General features: G+C 35.3%; 2 protein-coding genes across 2 annotated transcripts in view; one reads left to right on the forward strand and one right to left on the reverse strand.

Annotated features, from left to right (window-relative positions):
* The window catches only part of LOC123551165 (uncharacterized), a 61223-nt gene extending 60473 nt beyond the window's left edge, over positions 1 to 750 (reverse strand). Inside the window, exon 1 of the mRNA XM_053542091.1 lies at positions 483 to 750. The gene's annotated coding sequence lies outside the window, so the exon portion shown is untranslated. The remainder of the gene's footprint in view (positions 1 to 482) is intronic.
* Positions 751 to 10880: 10130 nt separating this feature from the next.
* On the forward strand, positions 10881 to 16660 carry LOC123551168 (E3 ubiquitin-protein ligase XIAP-like). The gene is made up of 5 exons (XM_045339901.2): positions 10881 to 11052; positions 12836 to 13002; positions 13695 to 13842; positions 14298 to 14522; positions 16003 to 16660. The coding sequence occupies exons 1-5, from the start codon at positions 10908 to 10910 to the stop codon at positions 16197 to 16199; spliced, it is 882 nt and encodes a 293-aa protein (XP_045195836.2). The 5' UTR covers positions 10881 to 10907; the 3' UTR covers positions 16200 to 16660.
* The last annotated feature ends 5338 nt before the right edge of the window (positions 16661 to 21998 follow it).

Below are 21998 nucleotides of genomic sequence, written 5' to 3' on the forward strand. Positions count from 1 at the left end.
CAAGCACTCAACTTGTGAATCTCTCTGATCCTTAAAACAAAACTTCTATGCTGACATTGTACTTTCTAATATTCTGTGTTTAGTTACAATACTGTCAATAGGAAGTGAAAGTAGACTTGCGTCTTTTAATAAACAATTTTATGAAAGAAGTTAGGTAATGTTAAACATTCAAAAAGGTTTAAATAAATACAATTAACATTTCTTATCGCATCATGTAATGATTATGTTATCTGAACGTATCTTATCCACATGTCTTTATTTTAGTGTATGAATAATTATCCAAATATGGCTGGTTATCAGTCCTTTGTATAGAGGTGAGACGGAAACAAGTGCCGTCACGACCTATGTATACAATGCAAAAGTACACAAAAAAAACTATCTGCGTACCCCGGCACAAAGATAAAATCTACACAATGCATATGAAATTTACAAATATCATACGACTACATATTTCAGTATAAATGTACTATATTAAAATCTACCTTACAGGTATCGCTTTTCATTTGTACTTTATTGTCCGTAGCCATTTGGGAAACCACCATGAGTTTCAAGTTTCATGTTCAAGTCAAGGAGATATGCGGTTTTTTATAATAAATATCAATTATATCCTTGAACTTTCAGCAAGTTTTCACGAATTCCAATTATTTTTCATATCATACTGTACTTCGAATGTTAAAATTTTGTAAACTGTTAACATAAATCACGAATATCTATTGCACATAAACTTTTTTGTATAATGCCCAACTGCGCATGTCATATGATTACAAATCATCTTTCATTTTCTGCGCATGCGTAAAAAGACAGTATTCATAATAGCTATCAATATTCATGTAATGAAATTTCAGTACATGATTTAAACATTTTGTAACATTAAAACAGGGTAAAATTGCAAACTCCATATAATATACAGGGTAAAAGTTAAACTGTTTTTGTAATGTGACATAAACTATCTAAATAAGCTTTATCATACTTAAGATGTTTATCCATGTAAACTATATTTAGCAATAACTCAGGAACGTATTAACGTATTGCATTTAGGCAAAATTGGGGAATTACCAGATTCTAAATGAAAGACGAAAATGTTTTCATCTAAAAGGAAAGGGCGCATCATCCAATAGCTGCAACAGCATTACAGAAAGTACGAATTCCTGTTAGTACTTGTATGACGGAGGTCGGACATTGGAGTGCGAGGCAAATAAAGGGGTTATCTTAAAGTAATATAATATTGACATATCACTTTATACAATATTATCAGATCTAGGCCAATACAATAGAAATGTTTTTGCATGACTTTGCTGACGACATTAGAGAGCGGTTTCTTCCGTCGTTGTTCGATGTTATGTTGCCCTGGTTGTACAGGGTCATCATCCTATTATAAAGGATATCAGATGCACCTTGCCCCACAATCGCTAATCCTAATGTGTGGCTGCAGGACAGCTCTGTCCGTCACGATACCGACCTACAGAACGGTTTTTCTTGCCTTCCTGGCGGGAAAAGTATAATTTGTCTGAGCAAGCGCCAGGTACAGATATTCCTGCCTTTCCCTAGGGAAAAACCTTGTCTAAAATAGCGTGCACTTAGGAGGTGACATCACATAGTACTGACACTATTATGACGTCATAAACTATAAAATTATGCCAGGAAATACCAAACTCTATTTATCACCACAAACTATTTCGAACGTGAGAGGCAAGAAAAATTATCTTACATTTCTGCTTGTTAAAGACAAATGTTTTCCAATACCTTGGCTAACGCTCGGTTTTTCTTTCCATATTGCCTTTGATATCGAACTTTCTATACTGAACACTACTGCTGATAAGCCTTATTTATAAAATCGATAATCTTGTAGCTTTGATCGTTCTCTTCTGTAAATTTACGTCCATATCCGATATTCAGCGGGGAACCATAAACTATGTTTTCAATTAAATCGATATTTAATTTGCCTTTAATGGACAATCTTGTTTTACTATGAACTGCTAGTTATGGTAGGATAACGTCAGTAAATAGAGCTATAATTACGAAACATTTATTTAAAATATCGATTTGAAATGAACATATTTCAGTTTAATGAATTGAATGCCAAAGCATATTAATTCGTTGTTTTTATATGTTTACTTTAGAAAAATTTAAATATTGGGTTGTCTTACTGAAGCCACGTTATTCTTTTTGCTATAACTAAATATCACAAACTGACAAACGGGCCTAAAAAGTATCTGTAGTATAAAGAAAGGTATTGTATCATCTTTTTGTAATTTTTTGAGTTATTGAGGTAAATGTCAGATTTTACGCATAAAATACCTCTCATGTTTTTCTGTATCCCATAACTTAGAGTTCCATGTAAATTACATTAAATTCGGTTCAGTAATAAAGAAGTTAATTTATGTTTTATCCCCAAAACCACTATAACGGGCCTTAAATTGTCCAATTTACTTTCGCGTCGTAAAAGTCCGAGCTCACGGATATGTCGTGATTTTCGTACAAAATCCAATATTTGGCGGGACAAAACCATACAAATTGACCAGGTATGCTTAGCGCACACCATATTATACCGACTGATGACACTATGTCACTCTTTTCTATTCAATTTGTCATGCTAATTTATTAAGTTCTTCTGTCTTTTTAGCTCACCTGAGCAATGCTCAGGTGAGTTTTTCTGATCGCTCGATGTCCGTCGTCTGTCGTCTGTTCTCTGTCAACATTTAGCTTGTGTATGCGATAGAGGCTGTATCAACTGATCTTCATGAAATTTGGTCAGAATGGTTGCCTTCATGAAATGTAGGCCAAGTTTGAAAATGGGCCATCTGGGGTCAAAAAGTAGGTCACTAGGTTAAATCAAGGAAAAACCTTGTGTATGCGATAGAGGCTGTATTTTTCAATTAATCTTCATGAATTTTGGTCAGAATGATTACCTTGATAAAATCTAGGTGAGGTCGAAAATGGGTCATCTGGGGAGAAAAAACTAGGTCACTACGACAAATCAAAGAAAAACCTTGTATATGCGATAGAGGCTGTATTTTTCATTTAATAATCATGAATTTTAGTCAAAATGATTACTTTGATGAAATCTAGACCGAGTTTGAAAATGGTTTATCTGGAGTCAAAAACCAGGTCACTAGGTCAAATCAAAGAAAAACTTTGTGTATGCAATAGAGGCTGTATTTTTCAATTAATCTTCATGAATTTTGGTCAGAATGATTACCTTGATGAAATGATGAAATCTAGGTTGAATTCGAAAATGGGTCATCTGGGGTCAAAAACTAGGTCACTAGTTCAAATCAAATAAAAACCATGTGTATACGATAGAGGCTGTATTTTTCAAATAATCTTCATGAATTTTGGTCAGAATGATTGCCTTGATAAAATCTAGGTCATGTTTGAATATGGGTTATCTGGGGCAAAAACTAGGTCACTAGGTCAGATCAAAGGAAAAGCTTATATATGCCATAGAGGCTGTATTTTTCAATTGATCTTCCTGAAATTACGTCAAAATGATAACCTTAATAAAATCTAGGCCGGGTTTGAAAATGGGTCATCTGGTGTTAAAAAGTAGGTCACTAGGTCAAATAAAACGAAAACCTTGAGTATGCAATAGAGGCTGTATTTTTCAATTGATCTACATGAAATTTGGTCAGAATGATTGCATTGATGAAATCTAGGTCAAATTTGAATAACAGTCATCTTGGGTCAAAAAGTAGGTCACTAGGTCAAATCAAAGAAAAACCTTGTGTATGCGATAGAGGCTGTATTTTTCAATTGATCTTCATGAAATTTGGTCAGAATGATTGCCTTGATAAAATCTACGAGTTTGATTATGGGTTGTCTCGGGTCAAGAAGTATGTCACTAGGTCAAATAAAATAAAACCATTCTGTATGCAATAGAGGCTGTATTTTTCAATTGATTTTGATGAAATTTGGTCAGAATAATTTCCTTGATGAAATCTAGGTAAGGTTTGAATATGGGTCATCTGGAATCAAAAGGTAGGTCACTAGGTTAAATCAAAGAAAACACTTGTGTATGCGAAAGAGGCTGTATTTTTCAACTGATCTTCATGAAATTTTGTCAGAATGATAGCCTTTAGGAAATCTAGGTCAAGTTCGAATATGGGTTATCTGGGTTACAAAAAAACTAGGTCACTATGTCAAATCCAGGAAAATCCTTGTGTATGCAATAGGAGCTGTATTTTACGTTAAATTTTCATAAAATTTGGTCAGAATGGTTGCCTTGATTAAATCTAGGTCTAGTTCGAATATGGGTAGTCTGGGGTCAAAAACTAGGTCACTAGGTCAAATCAAAGAGAAAACCATGTGTATGCGATAGAGGCTGTATTTTTCAATTGATCTTTATGAAATTTGGTCAGAATGATAGCCTTGATAAAATATAGGTCAAGTTTGAATATGGGTCATCTGGGGTCAAAAACTAGGTCACTAGGTCAAAGCAAAGAAATACTTATTTATACTCAAGATTGTTGCTCCAATTTTAATGATAATTGGTCAGAATATTTTTTTCCGTGAAATCACTACGTCAAACATGTTTACACTGTTATGGTGTGTTTCTCAGGTGAGCGACCTAGGGCCATATTGGCCCTCTTGTGTAAATTATTTATTTCGAAAGAGGAATCTATGATGTTTCATTTGTATTAGTTGTAGAATTTGTATTGAAAGTTGTGTAACGTGGAAATTGGTAAGTAATGTTCTCATAAATCGTACTTGTTAATCTTTTCGTGTTGTAAATTATAGAACGCCGGTACTGCATTTTATTGTATTGTATGTTATATTATAAATGCATGGTTTTACAAGTATAGTACCGTTCATTTAATATCTAATTGCAATTTAAAGATAGTGTGTGCCAGTGTATTGCATAACTATAAAGTGTCCGTTTTGATACATGGTAGTCATAGAGTTATAGTTTATTCCAGCTATTATGTCATGTTTAATTTGCATTGTATTTTTGTTAATTTGTGGTTGTAAATAATAGCTGCAGTTAATCATCTTCTTATCTATAATTTTTCATCATAATCTTCTGATATCTTCATCATACTTTAACCTTTAGTCTAGTAATTGATTAACTTGAGAAATGATAGAAGTAATAAGTGACTTATTATATTCAAGGGAAGTATGAACTTGTAGCACGTATACTTTGTATAACTAGCACATATCCTTTATGGGAGCCTGCGGAGGTATGGTGTACACAACGGAACAATTTGTGTTTTTATTTGCATTTGCTATGGTGCTTACTATATGTTATATATTTTAGCTTCTTCCACCAGACGACATTTTCCTGGTGATGTCACGACCCGGAAGTGATATACCTGTGGTTTACTTAACTCGCCTCGATGTGAATTCCCAGCGCTGATCGAGGGTCTACGTCCCATGGTTGTGCCTTAACCGCCAAGTTGTTGACCTTTGTAAACGACTGAGATAGCTCAGGTATACAAACACCGGATGTGGGGAGCCAGAATGGGGAAAACGTCTTCGCTATCTAATGGAACAGTATCTTAAATAGTGTTCAACATTTATAGTGCTACTCTTAAAGTGGATCTGGAACATCTGTAAAATTGTCACTATGACATTGTATTAGAAATCTGTGAAACGAATCTTTTCTATAAGCAATCATAGACTTTGAGCACAGCTTTATGTTTTTTTCTTCTATTTAGTAATCATTTTTTTCTATTCATTGTTAATATTAATTTTCTGTAAATAAATTTGTAAATATTGTAATGAGTGTTAAACTGTTCGTATAGTTTCCGTCCCCGGTTCGACCATCCTGTCACACTAAAATAACTAGATATTAAAAACATTTCTTCTTCTAAATGCTTTTTAAAACACGTTATCTACATATCTCATTTCTTGTTTGTATAAAATGCATTCTCATCTATCAAAAATGGACTTGAATTATTCTTCTATTTTCTGTTCTATTTTTAGCGGCTACATTAAATATTTCAACAATTTTGACGAAATAATAGATTTAAAATGAAAAATATTTGTCAATTTCAAAAATTAATTTTTGCATATTCATTATTTTCTGATATAAACATGCGAACAGAGTGCTGTTTGAAATGTGAATGATTTACTATTAATTCTATAATTCATCAGATACATAATATACTCGTACATATTCGAAAAGCAAGAAAAGTTTAAATAAATACTTACTATACCCTTTGATTTGTCCATATTTCTAGTTGTGATTCTAATGTACAGGTAAACATGATAAATATACGGTTTAGATATATGAAAAGAGGGTCATGATGGCCCTATATAGCTCACCTGAGTTTAGTTGCTTGCTTGAACAATTATGTTTGGCTAAAGCGTCAAAGACAAAAATTTAGGTGAGTAGGTCATGTTAAATATTATTCAAGATAACTACCGAAATCTGTTATAAAATCATACAGGTGGTCCAAATCTCTTTCCTGTAGCTTTAAAAATTAGAAAGTAGGTCAGTAGGTCAGGGTTAAGAATATTAAAATGAGTATTGAAATGTTTATCAAAAGTTTGCATGTGTTCCTTGCTGAAACTTCAAAAACAGAAACAAAAAAGTAGGTCAGGACGTCAGGGTTAAGGATATTAAAGATGAGTATTAAAATCTGTATCAAAAATATAAACGTTGAAAAAAGACATTTTTTAAATTTTCCCTATACTAGTATAAGCCAGTGTAAAAACTATTGACCGTGGGGAGCAGTCAATTTTGAACCAAGGGTCATGATTTGAACAAACTTGACACTTGACTACCCGACAATACTAAACAAAATGTGTAAGGTCTGGGCCTTCTGGTTCTTGACGGGAAACATTTTAAATATTTTTTTCATATTTAAGTCAATGTAATACAAGGCCTTATGGTTTATGACAAGAATTTAAAATAAAATCCCTATGCAAGTCTATTTAAATCCATGTGCTCCCCCCGGGATAGGGCCAGTTTTAACCCCAGGGTGATAATTTAAAAACCGGATAAAAATACTACACTATGCTACATACCAAATATCAAAGCCATAGGCCATGTGCTTTTATACCAGAAGATTTTCAAAACTTTCCCTAAATGAATCTATATAAACAATGTGACCCCTACAGCGGGGCCATATTTGATCCTAGGGAGATAATTTGAACGATCTTGGTATAGAATTATTAGAAGATGCTACATACATGATATCAAAGTCCTAGGCACTGTGGTTTTGGACAAGAAGGTTTTCCACTTTTCGTCTATATAAGTCTATATAAAATAAAAAAGTGGAAAACCACGGGTCGCCAAACACGACATAAACGAAAATGTCGCAGGCTCGGTTTGATTGAGCCTGTTCGTGGACGGTAGTGGAAATGCAAGCTACCGTCCACGCCCTCTAGCCCCGGTTGAGCAGAACACAACATTTACACATGTTAAAAGTACTAGAATCTAATTCAGAGACATCCTCAGATATATTCATACGGCGGTGCACATGGAACCTTCAATGATGCACAGTGTGCAATTCCATGAAAAGCGGCGTATGGTTCCCTGATAAAAAAAATGGCTTTGCCCTAAACGAGAAAACAATTGGCAGAACTAAACAAAATGGAATTTAGAGAGGGGATCTGTGTTTATGGAGCCTGCATATCACAGAAACTACCAAAAGACAAAATTAAAAAGCAGGCAGCATATCCAATTGACCTGAAGGGTGGGCCATATTTGACCTTATGGAGATAATTTGCATCATTATGGTAGAAGACTACTACATAATGCTATATTCCAAATATCAAAACCCTAGGCCTTGTGGTTTTGGACAAGACGATTTCCCTATAGAAGTCCATATAAATCATGTGACCCCCAGGACGGGGCCATATTTGACCCTAGGGATAATTTGAACAGTATTGGTAGAGGCCGTCTAGATGATGCCACATGCCAAATATCAAAACCCTAGGCCTTGTGGTATTGGGCGAGAAGGTTTCCCTATAGAAGTCTATATAAACCATGTGACCCCTAGGACGGGGCCATATTTGACCCTAGGGATAATTTGAACAGTATTGGTAGAGGCCAACTAGATGATGCCACATGCCAAATATCAAAACCCTTGGACCTGTGGCTGTACACACTTTTTTAAAGTTCTTTTTTCTTTCTGTTGCAATTGCATCCAGTGTTCTATATGGAAATCAATTCTTTCAACAATTTTTGAAGAAAACCATCCAAGAAACATGACTGTGAAGTTTCCTCAAAATTGGCCTGAAAGTGTGGACGGACGAACGAACTGATGACGGACGGACGTCGGACGGTGAGCAAGCTTCCCCCTAAAAACAAAAATATCACAATTCTGAAAAATGAGGACTTTCCATATCCGTGGGTTATATTTTGACGTTCTAAAGAAAACAATTCGATCAATTTGACACGTTTTCTTAGAACACACAGCTTAATCTTTGAGCGAGTCTATTTTTTTCAATAAAAATTCATGTATATACCCACAATTGTTAATCCTTCGTTCCTTCTTTCACCATGCATTTGCGGTGCCGAAATATGTGAACACGTATTCAACAAGTTTAAATCAATTAGCTAAGAACTAATACATATATATTGCACACGATGGCAAATGTTTGTAAGCCTAAGGCGAGGTATATGTATGCTATGTGTATTTCTCCCTGTATAGTCTGATTTCGAGTACTGAGTCATGAATTTACCTCAAGCTTATTGTAGAGGAAAACATGCCGATCGTAACTCAAAGGTCAAAATATACAATATATAAGAATTTATAAGTAAACATCTGTGAATGCTATTTGACACAGATATTGTCTATAGTCCATTTTAATTGACCTGGCGGGGGCTGGTTTCGCGACGGTCTACTGCATTATTGTGCAGGACATTCGGCAACCCGATTTCTTATTCACTGGCCATCTACCTTACACTGTAATCACTGTAGCTTTACCTATTTTGCTCGTTTTTTTTTTGCGATTACCATTTTTTGCATAAGCCAGAGATTAACTCCGCCCGCCAGGTCAAATAAAACGCACTATAAAATGTCATTTATTTAAATAAACATTACAGTTTGAATTCACCTAATACGTTTTTCACGTGTTTAGGTATGGTATGATACATGTGCACGTGCGCAGGTATGGTATGTAGGCATTCAGTTTTGGTTAGCCACCCGCGGAGAACATAAAAAAAGAACAGTGGTGTAAGTGGTGTAAGTATAAATATATCTTGCCTATTTCAAGCAAGGGTCTCTTAAAATTAGCTCGAAAGTGAAATAGCGAAAGTCACCAAAAATGTACTTTGAACTGACAATGTTCTATCTAAATTATACCAATATTTACTTAAGCACGTTGCATATCTTGCAATTTCCTTTCGTGCAAGAACTGCAGTGTCTAGGACTTTGTTTAGATTGGAATTATTTGCATCATGCCTTTACATATCTTATTTATCTGACGATACGTACCGATTTTGAAATTAACAAGTCATATATTTTGAACGTGTACGTAGCGTAACGAATAGCGGTATATAGTCAAACGAATATCGGTTTAACGTACTTGAACAATTATACACAGTTGTAAGTAAGTAAAGGAACCACACGCTGTGCGTGACAATATAAGGGGGAGAACTCATATAACATTGTCATCATGCTTGCTGGAATAATTACCCATTGCATACCCATATATCAAGTATAGCATGTTTTGTAACAAAGATAGGGTCTATACACTTTGAGAATATTTACATAAATATCTAATACCAGTATATATGTGATGATTATAAATATTTTAAATTTACAGCCTATAAACAACATAGAATTTGAAACAACCCAATTAACTGTATTACTGTACCGACAAACAATCGCATATCCGCATCTGTAAAGATCAGGATCATTAGTTATTTCCTATATTAAGCAATTAATTTTCAATGGCGATGACCAAAGAATGAATTGGATATTAAACATGTTCTCTTTATAATACACATTCAATTTTACACTTCTTTCACTAGTTAGTTTAAATTTTGTATTTTTTGCTCGTGTCGTTCTCTCGTCGTCGAAGGGACGGATCCATCCTGTTGCAGCAAAATACCTTAATTCAAACTGGTGGCTCAACTACGGATGACCAGATATCCTCCTCCTTAATTAAACATGGAAACCCACAGCATAGGTGAAAAACGCCATCCAGACACACCTTTATTATTCGATCATTTACATTTACATTTTACATGTACAGCCTATTACAGTCAGAACTTTCATTTGAACATACATATCTCAACTTTTGCCTCTACTCCCTCTAATCTCTGTAAACATACACATATTTGAGAATAAAAATCTTTTTGTACGCTGCCCTTTATCATTGTTATATTGTTTTTCATGAAAATAGATGTCTTTCAACAAAGATGTTACATGTTTGAAAGATTTTTATGATAAAGTTCAGGCAGCTTTTCAACAGCATTTCAGTAATTTTACTGCGGACATTTATCCTGTCCAGTGCTACTGGATTCTGAACCAGTAGTAAAAAACTGTTCTCTGGAAGTAACTGCCACCTTCTTCACGTGAATCAGAGGTGGAGGACGGAATTACTTCAGACACAATGTCTTTTATCAAATCGTCGCGTAGACCTGTGTTTACCTCGCCCGGGGATCGCGTTCACGACCCCTTGGTCTGTAAATCTGCACTAAGCGGGCGGATAGTCATGCAGATAATATACATTTTTGGAAAAGATGTTTCGGCTCCTATTCATTTGAGAAAAGTGTGTACATAAATAAAAAATTCATTTATTGAAGTATTTCAGTCATATGCAATTGTTTAATGTATTCTAGGCCATTCTGTATAAAATATACACTTTGCATAATTATATATACACAATTTTTATCTAATTTTAAACAACACATCAATGAATACTATAAATAGTATTCTTATGGTTTCCCATATATTTTATGTTACATCAAATAGTATTCTTATGGTTTCCCATATTTTTATGCTACAATAATGGAATATTATCCTGGAATATCAAATGGAAGACCAAGGAACCCTGATTATTCCATGACAACGGAAAGATTGGCAACATTCAAAGGATGGTCAACAAATGGGATCGTTATTGAGGAGCTGTCAAACGCGGGTTTTTATGCTACAGGTACTTAAAGTTTAATGTAAACATAATTTGTTGACATATTGGCAGCCATATTAAAATATATTCTTTCGACAAGTTTGGACGAGATCACATCGCTACATATATCATATTAGCTAACTTTTATTTCATAAAACTGCCATATCTTTTGCATTACCTTGTATATTGTATATCTGGAATGTTATACCTGATATGAACTTGAATGATTATACAAATAAGGTAAAAATCGTTCCCAGAAATAAATTGTTCTTATAGTCGGATACTAGAAGTTGTTTTCTAATGTTAAAATGTCATCGATGTTAAAAAGGTGTGTGTGTGTGTGGTGGTGGGGGTGGGGGGGAGAGTGGCAGTTGTATAGGTTATCATTATTTTATAATCTTCTAAATGAATATTTGTAGTAACGAAGTGCAGCGAAGTTAAAACAATTTAATTTATTCATGACAAGGTAAATGGGTGATCTATAACCTATTTATATTTGATATCATATTACAATTTATAGTTAACTTTAACATTTAAAATTGTAGGTAACTATTAGCAACTGCCATATATGCCCACCAAATTACCTACTAAATGGATTCACTCAATAGGTACTGCATAAACTTGAATAACAAAAATATGATGATTAAATTTAAAGGCTAGTCAAACAATTAATCATTCTAAATTCCATATAAAGTGTGTTGTGACCACCACAAATATAAATTTTATACCTCACAGACTATTGCTATTCATATTATATATAATGAAGTATTCGGAAGAAAATAGAAGGCCACTTTGTTTGGAAATATTATTAATATATAGTTTGCCTTATATTACATGTACTTCGACGATAAATCTTTGTTGTCAAATATGCTTTCTTGTAATATTTCAATATTTTGACCATATCTGGAATGTATCACTGAAACATACTATACGAGTATATGCAGGTAAATATAGTGGAAATCTGGATTAGCTCTGAAACAGCTAGGGTAGGTAATACATTGATGTACGGAAGCATATGTTCAAGTATCTTCATGTTAGGTACACAATATGGATGTGTAGGTAAATTTATCCGTGTAATACTTTTACTTTCTGAGAGTAAACGCAAGTAGCCCATTCACATCCTTGACCTTTGGCAGTCGGACAGAAAAAGGAGTATTACACTAAGTCGAAAATTCGAGATTCTTACTCGAAATTTCGCCTTAGTATGAAATGAAATAAATAAAACGCGCCTGGCATTAATGCTCTTCCGTAATTCAAAATATCTAGTTACCGGTATTCTATTTTACCTGTTATCTTACAATAAACTTCATGTTAGGTCATGTTACTAAAATAGAAAGTATTTATGATATAGATAACATATGTATATATATTTTAAAGACGTAATAATTATGAAATATAATAGTAAAAACCGCGATATTTTCGATTTACATTGAATTTATTTGTTAAATGTGTTTCATAATAACCGATTATATTGGTGTAAGAACTTTAATGCAATTGTCCAATCATTTAACACGAAAACACTTTTCCGTGTTTAACGAAAATGCGCGAATTTAACAAACCATGACCCATCATTTAAAATCTATGTTTTGAAAAAAAATATTCTTGAAATAACAAGATTTAAATGTACACATTTTGAATACGAAATTAATTCCATATTCTAACTGTAAGAATGATTAGGTTAATTCAGTTAAACTAGAAAAATATACGTATTACTTTGGCGCTGATGCAAAGTAAAATTTCTGTACATATTTCTATACAGTGGTTTATTAAAGAATAATTAAGAGTTATAGTCATTCTATTTCTGTTCAAGGAAGCCGAGACTTTGTAAGATGTTTTTACTGCGGAGGAGGCATGAAAGACTGGCAACAAGATGATGATCCTTGGATAGAGCATGCTAGATATTTTCCAGATTGTGACTTTTTAAAGCTACACGCGGATGAAGAGTTTATAAAAAAGGCACAGTATATGGATGCAATGGTGATTGAAAATAATTACGATTAATAATTATTCATAGTTGACGTGATAATATTCTCTCGCATGTCAGTTTGTCAATATAAAACACTTGACCTCATCCTTTGTTTAACTGATGCGCAAATTGAATTATGTTGTAATGTATATTAAACCTCACTAATTGTTTTAATTTTAAGTCACGAGTCACCATTCATTAATAGGATGACGTATGTGCGGCATTGTTCTTTCGATGTGGCTTTTCCTGTCGGACTTTTGTCCTTGTTTTGACATTGTTTAATATCCGACAGTATGGTTGATAATAGTCATATATTAAATACGAAACAGGAATAGTTAAATGATCAAAAAAATCTTTGAACTGACTTTTCAATAGCAATATTGACTGCTGACCCATAGTTTCGACCTATTGATGAATTCAACTGAACCTGTCAGATTATCTAGGGTAACATTAAAGCAATATATCTATGTGAATTATTTATACATTTTTGACCGTCAAATAAAGATATTCTCAATCTTACTACCTTTTGGGTGACAGCGGTATAACTCATTTTGTTTTTGTTTTATTTTTGCGATGTTGGGCAGAATTTCATGGAAGTTTAGAGATTTAAACCGGAACTCTTCAATTAATTCAATTGAAATCCACCCGGCTTATTCGAACATCAATATTATTATTTTAACTGATATGCTTTCAATGTTTAAAGGAATCTCCATGTGAACACGTGAAAAAACGTCTTGTTCCTGATCAGCTGATAGAGGATTTGAATAGTAAGGCATCCTTGCTTCTTCTGGACAGAGGGTATAGGCAAGAGGATGTTGAACAGGCGATTGAAAGAGCAAGGGAAAAGCAATGTTAGTTAAACTTGTGAGATATTTTGTTTTGAAAACATGTTGATGATAGTACAGTTACTTTGTTAATACTATACATAATAAATATGAAATTCAAATTTTGTAATTTATATTCGCTTCCCTTCTCTGTAGTAAGAACAAGTTTTTTGACTTACTACATTTGTGTGATATATCTAAGAATTGACAGATTACATTCAGTACACTTATTGAAACATCATTATTTTGCGGTAGCTAGGAAACAGAAATTGAAAGCTGATATGAAAATTCAAGCACATGTAGTTATTTAAACGTCCTACCACGCACGTGTAGTTATTTAAACGTCCTACCAATTCCCAGTTTTGCTAACATCAAGCTTCCGTTGCAATGTTACACATTCAGGTTAAAAGTGAAAAATGATACACAGTTCATGTTGTAAACAAATTCTTTACTTATAATCTATTTGAACATTTTCATTACAGGTAGCGGAGATTTAAGCGCTCATGTTATTCTCGAGGTCCTACTTGAAAGTGACACGTTTACTACGCCCTATAGCAAAGACACATTTTCTTCTTCATGGCCAACGAACCATATGAGTTTGTCAAATGGCCAGGCGGAAAATCTAGCACGTGTTCCTGTCAGTTTTGGGAGCAGTTTGTCTGAGCCTTTAGGTGAAAAGACATATGCTGATGATGAACTCAATACTGGTAAATGACTTACATCTTTATCATTGCCCTATTATACCTACGGCAATACTTAATTATTCTCAGCACATTGGCACTGTGCAGTTGGCACCGTACCATTCTTCAAGGAAATGTCCAAACACATACGCAAACACACTGATACTCGATTTTATAGGTTGATACGGAGAAGAAATACTAGTAAAGACAGCATTTTTCCATGATAAGTTTGTTTGAGTATATTTCATTAAATTGAAATGGATACGTTTAGATCAAATACAAAAACAAAATACAAAAATAATTTATCAGCGCTTCAGTACGCACTTCTTTTTTGTGACTTTAAGTTATCCAAATGTTTCAGCCTTTGTATTGTATAGAAAGAATTATATTGACATAAGCTCAAAGAATTAGGAATAAAAATGTTGCACTTGATTCGGACATGCCAAAATTCCTAAAAAGAGCTTATCTTAAAACGATTACCTATATAAATTAATTTATTTAATTAAAACCACACTGAACCAGCACAAATGTCTATATCGCAAACGCAGATACATATTTAGACTTACCGAATGTTGGCACTTATTTCATTTTGAGAAACAGAAAGGCTTACCGTCACATCATTTAATGAAGTCCATTAACACATTTCATTTCATGTACATTGTTGTAATCTGTCAAAGGTATACTATGAAAAAAACAAAGAAAATTATCAAACAGGGAATGCCACGCACCAAAAACGTAGCCTCCTCAAAACGAAACCCCCAGCACGCAGACGCGTGCACCACACACACATACACACACACACACACACTCCCAAAGCCAACACATAAGGACAAAACGAACAACACACACGCACACAAAGCCAACACATCAGACGAAACGAACAAACAAAGGAACACAGTGGGGCACCGCCTTGGAACGGTCAGTGGCAAAAACACCACTGGGGAGCTTAAACCGGTTTATGGTGCACCTAACCTCACTCTTACCCCCACCATGTTCCAAAGAATTGGGACAGTGTAAATAAAAGTAATCCCATCCAGGTGAATCTCTTACACACGTAATGGAAACAAAAAGGCATGGCATGTAAAACACAAAAATGCTCGTGTATAAATATATAAAAAACAAACCTTAAGAACCAAAAACGTATGTACTCAATGCCTTTTCAGAAGACAGAGCAACAAGAGAAACACCCTTAAGGGCCCGACGAAACAGGCCAGAAGACAAATATCAAAACAGTTCAGTCCTGGTAGGATTTAAAAACTGCTTATCATAGAGTCCTCCCCCTCTTCCGTCAGACGCAATCAAAGAGGGAAGCGTAGTGTCCAACTGTAAACAGGTTGAACACTAAACATGCGGTATGTCTCAAAACAGTTGGGTCGTAACCTCTTTTAATAAAACGTTTGATAATCTTTCCAAGAACCCACAAGAACCAACCACAAATTTCGTACTATGTTTTCTCAAGAAAACGTTATACACAAAATGTATAAAAAAATGTATTTATATTTTTCAGAACAACGCCGTTTGTTGGACGAGAACCGTGCTCTGAAACACAGGATGACCTGTAAAGTATGTCTGGACAATGATGCATGCATTGTGTTTATTCCGTGCGGGCACATGGTATCATGCAGGCAATGTGCTGGTAGACAAAACAAGTGCGCGGTCTGTAGAGCTGAAATAAAAGAAACAATACGGACATATCCCGCCTGAAACCCACAGATTAAAGCTTGGATACCTGTTAATAAATAAAGAAATTTATGATGATATTTCACTACGAATTAAAGTAATAAGGACATTCTCAATGGGACAATCAACGTTCTAAGAACGGAGCTCTGTGAAATCAAAACCATGTTGCAGTGTATATATAGAAAGAACAGAACATTAGTTTATTTCCGATTTATATAACAAGTGCGTCATCACATATACATAAATAATATAACTATAAACAAAGTCAGAATGGCGATATTAAGTCTTACTACTACATACTATTGGGAGGATGAACATTTGCAATTCTTTGAAAGAGACGAAATTTATATAACATGCACATTTTTCAGTACACTTATTCATAGTATTTATCAAATCTATTTATCAACGCTTGGTCTAACATTATACAATTATTTAATGTAGTTTTTCTAATACTTATAACAAGGACATATAGGTATGAAATATTATTCGTCTCCCAGTCATATGTATTACAGCAAATACAATAACGTTCATTTCTAAAACCTCTGAATATACCATATCTATTAGAAAGAATACGTAACGAATGCGAAGACATTCTGCTTTTACTTACAAAAACTCTACAGTATATATAGATGTGTACTTTATCGAAACATACACAAACATGCATAGACAAAGTAAAACATACAGACCCTTCCCCCCCCCACCCCCCCACACACACACAAATCACAGCTCGGGCTGCCCAAAGAATCCGACGACAAATCAAAGGAGTCTGTGAAATGAAATGGTTCACATGGTTTGCATATCCATGGTTCGTCGCTATCCTGAAGACCCTAATATGTAACAGGACAGATTTTGGCACATTTGATATGCCACCACAGGTTGCACGACTCACATAGCACAGCACGATGGTACTGGCTTCATACATTCACCACAAGGATACTTAGTAGGGCCTGGATTAAGAGCCACATCACCAGATAACAATAACATAAATCTACAAAGGTTTTTAAGGTTAACAGGTGTTGATTTCACACGTCTTGAGTGTCGCATATGATAATAGAAGATAAAGTAGGTGTCTATACTGAAGTCACTGTGTGACAAATCGAATTCCTGAGGATTCCTCCATTCAAATGTCAAGTTACAAGCAGTTTTAATGATGTCACATTTCTTGAAGTTCCAAAGAGGTGAGATTGCTTGTGATTTTGGTACATCAATACCTTTCACAGGCTTTCCAGTGCTTTCTGTTACAAAATTGTTCATACATACGTTGCTATTTTGGGGATTATTTGCAACACTGTTTGGCGGATTACAATTTATCATGCTCAAAAGAGCCAAATAGACTGTTACTGGCTTCATTTCCGTGTTTATAATATGTCGTCAAGGTCACTTCCAATCCACTCAGTTTTTAAGGAGCGTCTACAGAAATGGCGCAAATTGAAGTAAACAAAGCGCCTATTGAAGTTGACTATGATGTGCGTGAAATTAGCCAGAGCAGCCAGAGTAGCCAGAGTTCAGCCAGAGTTAAGCCAGAGTAGCCAGAGTTCAGCCAGAGTTTAGCCAGAGTAGCCAGAGTTCAGCCAGAGTAGCCAGAGAAGTCAGAACTCTGGTTACTCTGGCTAGCCAGAGTAGCCAGAGTTCAGCCAAAGAAGAAGCCAGAACTCTTGTTACTCTGGCTGGCCAGAATAGCCAGAGTTCAGCCAGAGTAGCAAGAGTTTCTAGGATTTTAACATGTTCTGACTACTCTGGTCAGCCAGAGTATCCGGAGTAGCCCGTATCACCAGGATTTCATTTGCTCTGGTTACTTTGGCTGAGTTTCTAGGATTTTAACATGTTTCTGCTACTCTGGTCAGCCAGAGTAACCAGATCCCATGTTCACAAAAGTTTTTCAGTCTTAGCTGAATTTGATTATGAAATCTAATAATTGAGCCTTGCCACGAGAAAACAAACATAGTGTATTTGCGACCAGCATGGATCCAGCTTTTAAAGCGTATTGAACTTGGAGAAACTGTTAGCGAATAGCACGGATCCTGAACAGCCTGCGCGGATGCGCAGGCTGGTTTGGACCCATTCTGGTCTCAAACCCACTATGTTGGTTTTCTCATGGCGCGACTCATATGTCATTTCTATCTAAATAGCATGTCTAAAACTGAATTTCAAGTTAATAACTATTTTCAAGTGGCTATTTAGAGTAGCCAGAGTAGCCGGAACTCTGGTCACTATGGCTGACCAGAGTAGCCAGAGTTCAGCCAGAGTAGCCAGAATTCTGGTTACTCTGGCTGGCCAGAATAGCCGGAGTTCAGCCAAAGTAGCCAGGATGTCAATTGCTCTGGCTACTTTGGCTAGCCAGAACAGCCAGAATGTCCAAGATATCCATTGGTTCTAGCTACCGTGGTTAGCCAGAATAGCCAGAGAAAATACTGTAATACCTGTAATACTGTATACTGTAATTGCGAAATGACCTTTTTTGGAACTCTCATGTTTGATTTTTTTAGTGTTTTATATGTATCATCGTACCATCGTGCATCGCGGTTTAGTATTAAATAAAAAGTCGTTTGTCCAAAGTCAATTTACATTACTGAACAAAATTGATAGGTAAGACTAAGTCAGATTAAATGATATTTAATAGTTACCGTTATATATTGAATGACCCTCATACACTATACTTGAATTTATTTAGCTCGTGTCACTGTGTGACAAGGTGAGGTTTTGTGATCAACTTTTGTCTTGTCTATCAGATTGAGTCAGGCTCCTTGACTGAACTCGGTACTTATTCCATTTTATATTGTAAAACCTTAAAAATATTCTCAAGTATCACATGATCCAGAGCTTTGATATATTTGCAAGAAGCATCGGCAAGTTCATCTCTTTCAAAATTGTTCAAATCATGGACTCCGAGTCATATTGGATCTGCCTTGGGGCTTTACGTTTCACGTAGAGTAATATGTTATATTCTATAAAAATATTCTTATTTCCCTTTAGGCCCAGACTATATATATATATTGTGTGTAGCATGGCCTAGTGAATGCCTCTCTTAATATTGAGCAAATCATGTCCCATGATGTCAAAATTGCCCCCGCTTTTGCTAATGAGCTTGCAAAGTCTTACAGGAAAATCTTTTAAAATCTTCTCAAAAGAATTGCAATGACAAGAGTTAAGATATTTTACATGTTCAAATCAATACCCCAGAGTCAAAATGGTTCCTACTTAAGTTTTATATAGAAAAAAAAACATGATATACTTACATAGCAAAAATCTTTTTCAGAGCCACAAGGGTAAGAGCTGAATTATTTTGCATGTAAATTAGCAAAATTTATAATGGAGTTCTTTCAAACTTGACTGAATCACTACCCCAGGGCAATATTAGTCTCTCTCTGTGGATTATCAATATACTTCTAATCTTATACAATGTAAGTTTAAAATTTCCAGAATGCCCAGAATTTAGAGTTAACAATTACAAATTGTGAAATTTTACTATGACTGTCATTACCCACGAGGTCTAGGTAAGCGATTCAGGACCTTATTCAGGACCATATGGGTCCTCTTGTTTATATTGATATCATAAATAATTGCAGTGAATTCCATAGAACTTGGAGTGCAAAAAATACACTTAAAGCCGCTTAATAACGGTATTTCATCTAAACCCTTGGAAAAAGGTAGGTACCTGTGACATACCAATCAAAACGCAAAATGCCATTCAAAATTGATTGTAGACACCTTATGCCATCAGACAATCAACATTCCATGTTGTATTAATTCGGTATTACTTGTGTACGTGTATAAAACGATATTGACTGTGTTTGGATTAAACAGTTATATAGGACTGCTAACTGATAAGTAAGACAATTCTTTGAAGTCCGTTTGTTGAATCACTTAATACATAAAACACAAAAAAATCAACCTTGAGAGAACCAAAATAGTCAACAATCTTTTCACACCTTTCCAATATAGTTTCCGTTCCAAGCATAGTTGTGAGGCTCAACTATTATTCTTTACACAAGAAACTTTTGACAATCTCCAATCTGGAAACAAATAGGTCTCATTGTAATGGATTTCTCGAAAGCTTTCGACAAGATCGATCATCAACTCCTACTCTATAAAATCGTGAAACTTTGTGTATACAGAATCTCTCTATCCTGGATTCAATCTTTCCTTAGTAACCGTTCTCAATCTGTACTAGTTGAAGGCTCACACTCTTTACCAGTTCTATCAGGCGGTTCCTCAAGGTTCAGTGTTGGGTCCTTGTCTCTTCCTTTGTTTTATCAATGACCTTCCTAACTCTGTTAAAGGTAGAATACGCTTATTTGCTGATGACACTATCATATACCTCAACATAGACTCGTTAATAGACTCTTACAAAGTTCAAGATGATTTGACAAAATTAGATGTATGGGAACGTAATTGGTCTATGGAATTCAATCCTGATAAATGCGAAGTAATAGGAATCTCAAAAAAAAAGAGAAAAAAATATTATCTTTCCATATAAATTACTTAATCAAGAACTAAAAACTACAGGAAATGCTAAATATCTTGGGATTACTATTAGTGATGTCTTAACCTGGTAACTCTGGCTACTCTGGCAACTCTGGCTGACCAGTGTAGCCAGAACATGTTAAAATATTAGAAACTCTGGCTACTCTGGCTGAACTCTGGCTATTCTGTTAGAAACAGCCAGAGTAACCAGAGCAAATGATATCCTGGTGACTCGGGCTACTGACTTCTCTGGTTGAACTCTGGCTACTCTGGCCAGCCAGAGTAACCAGAGTTATGACTTCTCTTGTTGAACTCTGGCTACTCTGGCCAGCCAGAGTAAGCAGAGTTATGACTTCTCTGGCTGAACTCTGGCTACTCTGGCTAGCCAGAATAACCAGAATTCTGACTTCTCTGGCTAAACTCTGGCTGAACTCTGGTTACTCTGGCTAAACTCTGGCTGAACTCTGGCTAAACTCTGGCTGAACTCTGGCTAAACTCTGGCTGAACTCTGGCTAAACTCTGGCTGAACTCTGGCTACTCTGGCTAAACTCTGGCTACTCTGGCTGCTCTGGCTAATTTCACGCACATGTTGACTATGAGAAAAAAGTTTCTAATTTACTGTTTCCACACCAAATCTACAAGTTCAGGAATGGTAAAAAGTCCAGTTCTTCATAAAAAAAAATGATGAGATAACACGAGTCTTTAAACTTTTCCAGAAAAGATAAAATAAGTTGAATTTTTTTTTGGAACAAATTCTTCGACTAGCGCGGTCCATGCATGCGCAACTTTTTACTCCTTTGCTGTATAGTAAAACAAGCATATTTGGACATGGACTGTGACTTTCACAACAAAATTGCAGCATTGACAGCTCTGTTTTGCTGAAGAATAACCCTATTCTAGTCAATATAGTATTGTACTTGGTGGATATTTACTTTAGCCCAGAACCACTTACCAATAGCTTATAACGATTGATGAAGTTGATAATGTGGATGAGATGACAAGATTACACAATCTGACAAAATGGACGTCTAACTGCCCGGGAACGCTCTACAGGAAACCACCTTTTCAGCTTCCGGTTAGGCTATCCTCCTGTAGACCGGACGAGACCGTACACAGTCACTACACTCCTCCCCGTCCTATTAGGAGGTAGTTCATAGACCATGGAAGTATACCATAGTCTCTTGCTCATAAATATGAGATGTTCCTGGGTTTAACTAGCACTGGTATTGTGGCACTTCAGTCACAATACCCCCTCTACCGGCGACCATGGATCTCCGCATCCGAGATAAGCCCCTATGGCCTAATCAGTCTCTGCACCGTACATTGAGACGGGCGGAAGCTTCTCAGTGTACAGTCTGC

The sequence above is a fragment of the Mercenaria mercenaria genome, chromosome 4, assembly GCF_021730395.1.
Source record: "Mercenaria mercenaria strain notata chromosome 4, MADL_Memer_1, whole genome shotgun sequence".
Classification (NCBI taxonomy): Eukaryota; Metazoa; Mollusca; class Bivalvia; order Venerida; family Veneridae; genus Mercenaria; species Mercenaria mercenaria.

Bases quoted from the DNA above. Each gene is read 5' to 3' on its own strand.
- LOC123551168 (XM_045339901.2), top strand. From the start codon at position 10,908: ATGGAATATTATCCTGGAATATCAAATGGAAGACCAAGGAACCCTGAT. The intron at 11,053-12,835 runs GTACTTAAAGTT...TTTCTGTTCAAG, and splicing joins CGCGGGTTTTTATGCTACAG to GAAGCCGAGACTTTGTAAGA. The intron at 14,523-16,002 runs GTAAATGACTTA...TATATTTTTCAG, and splicing joins TGATGATGAACTCAATACTG to AACAACGCCGTTTGTTGGAC.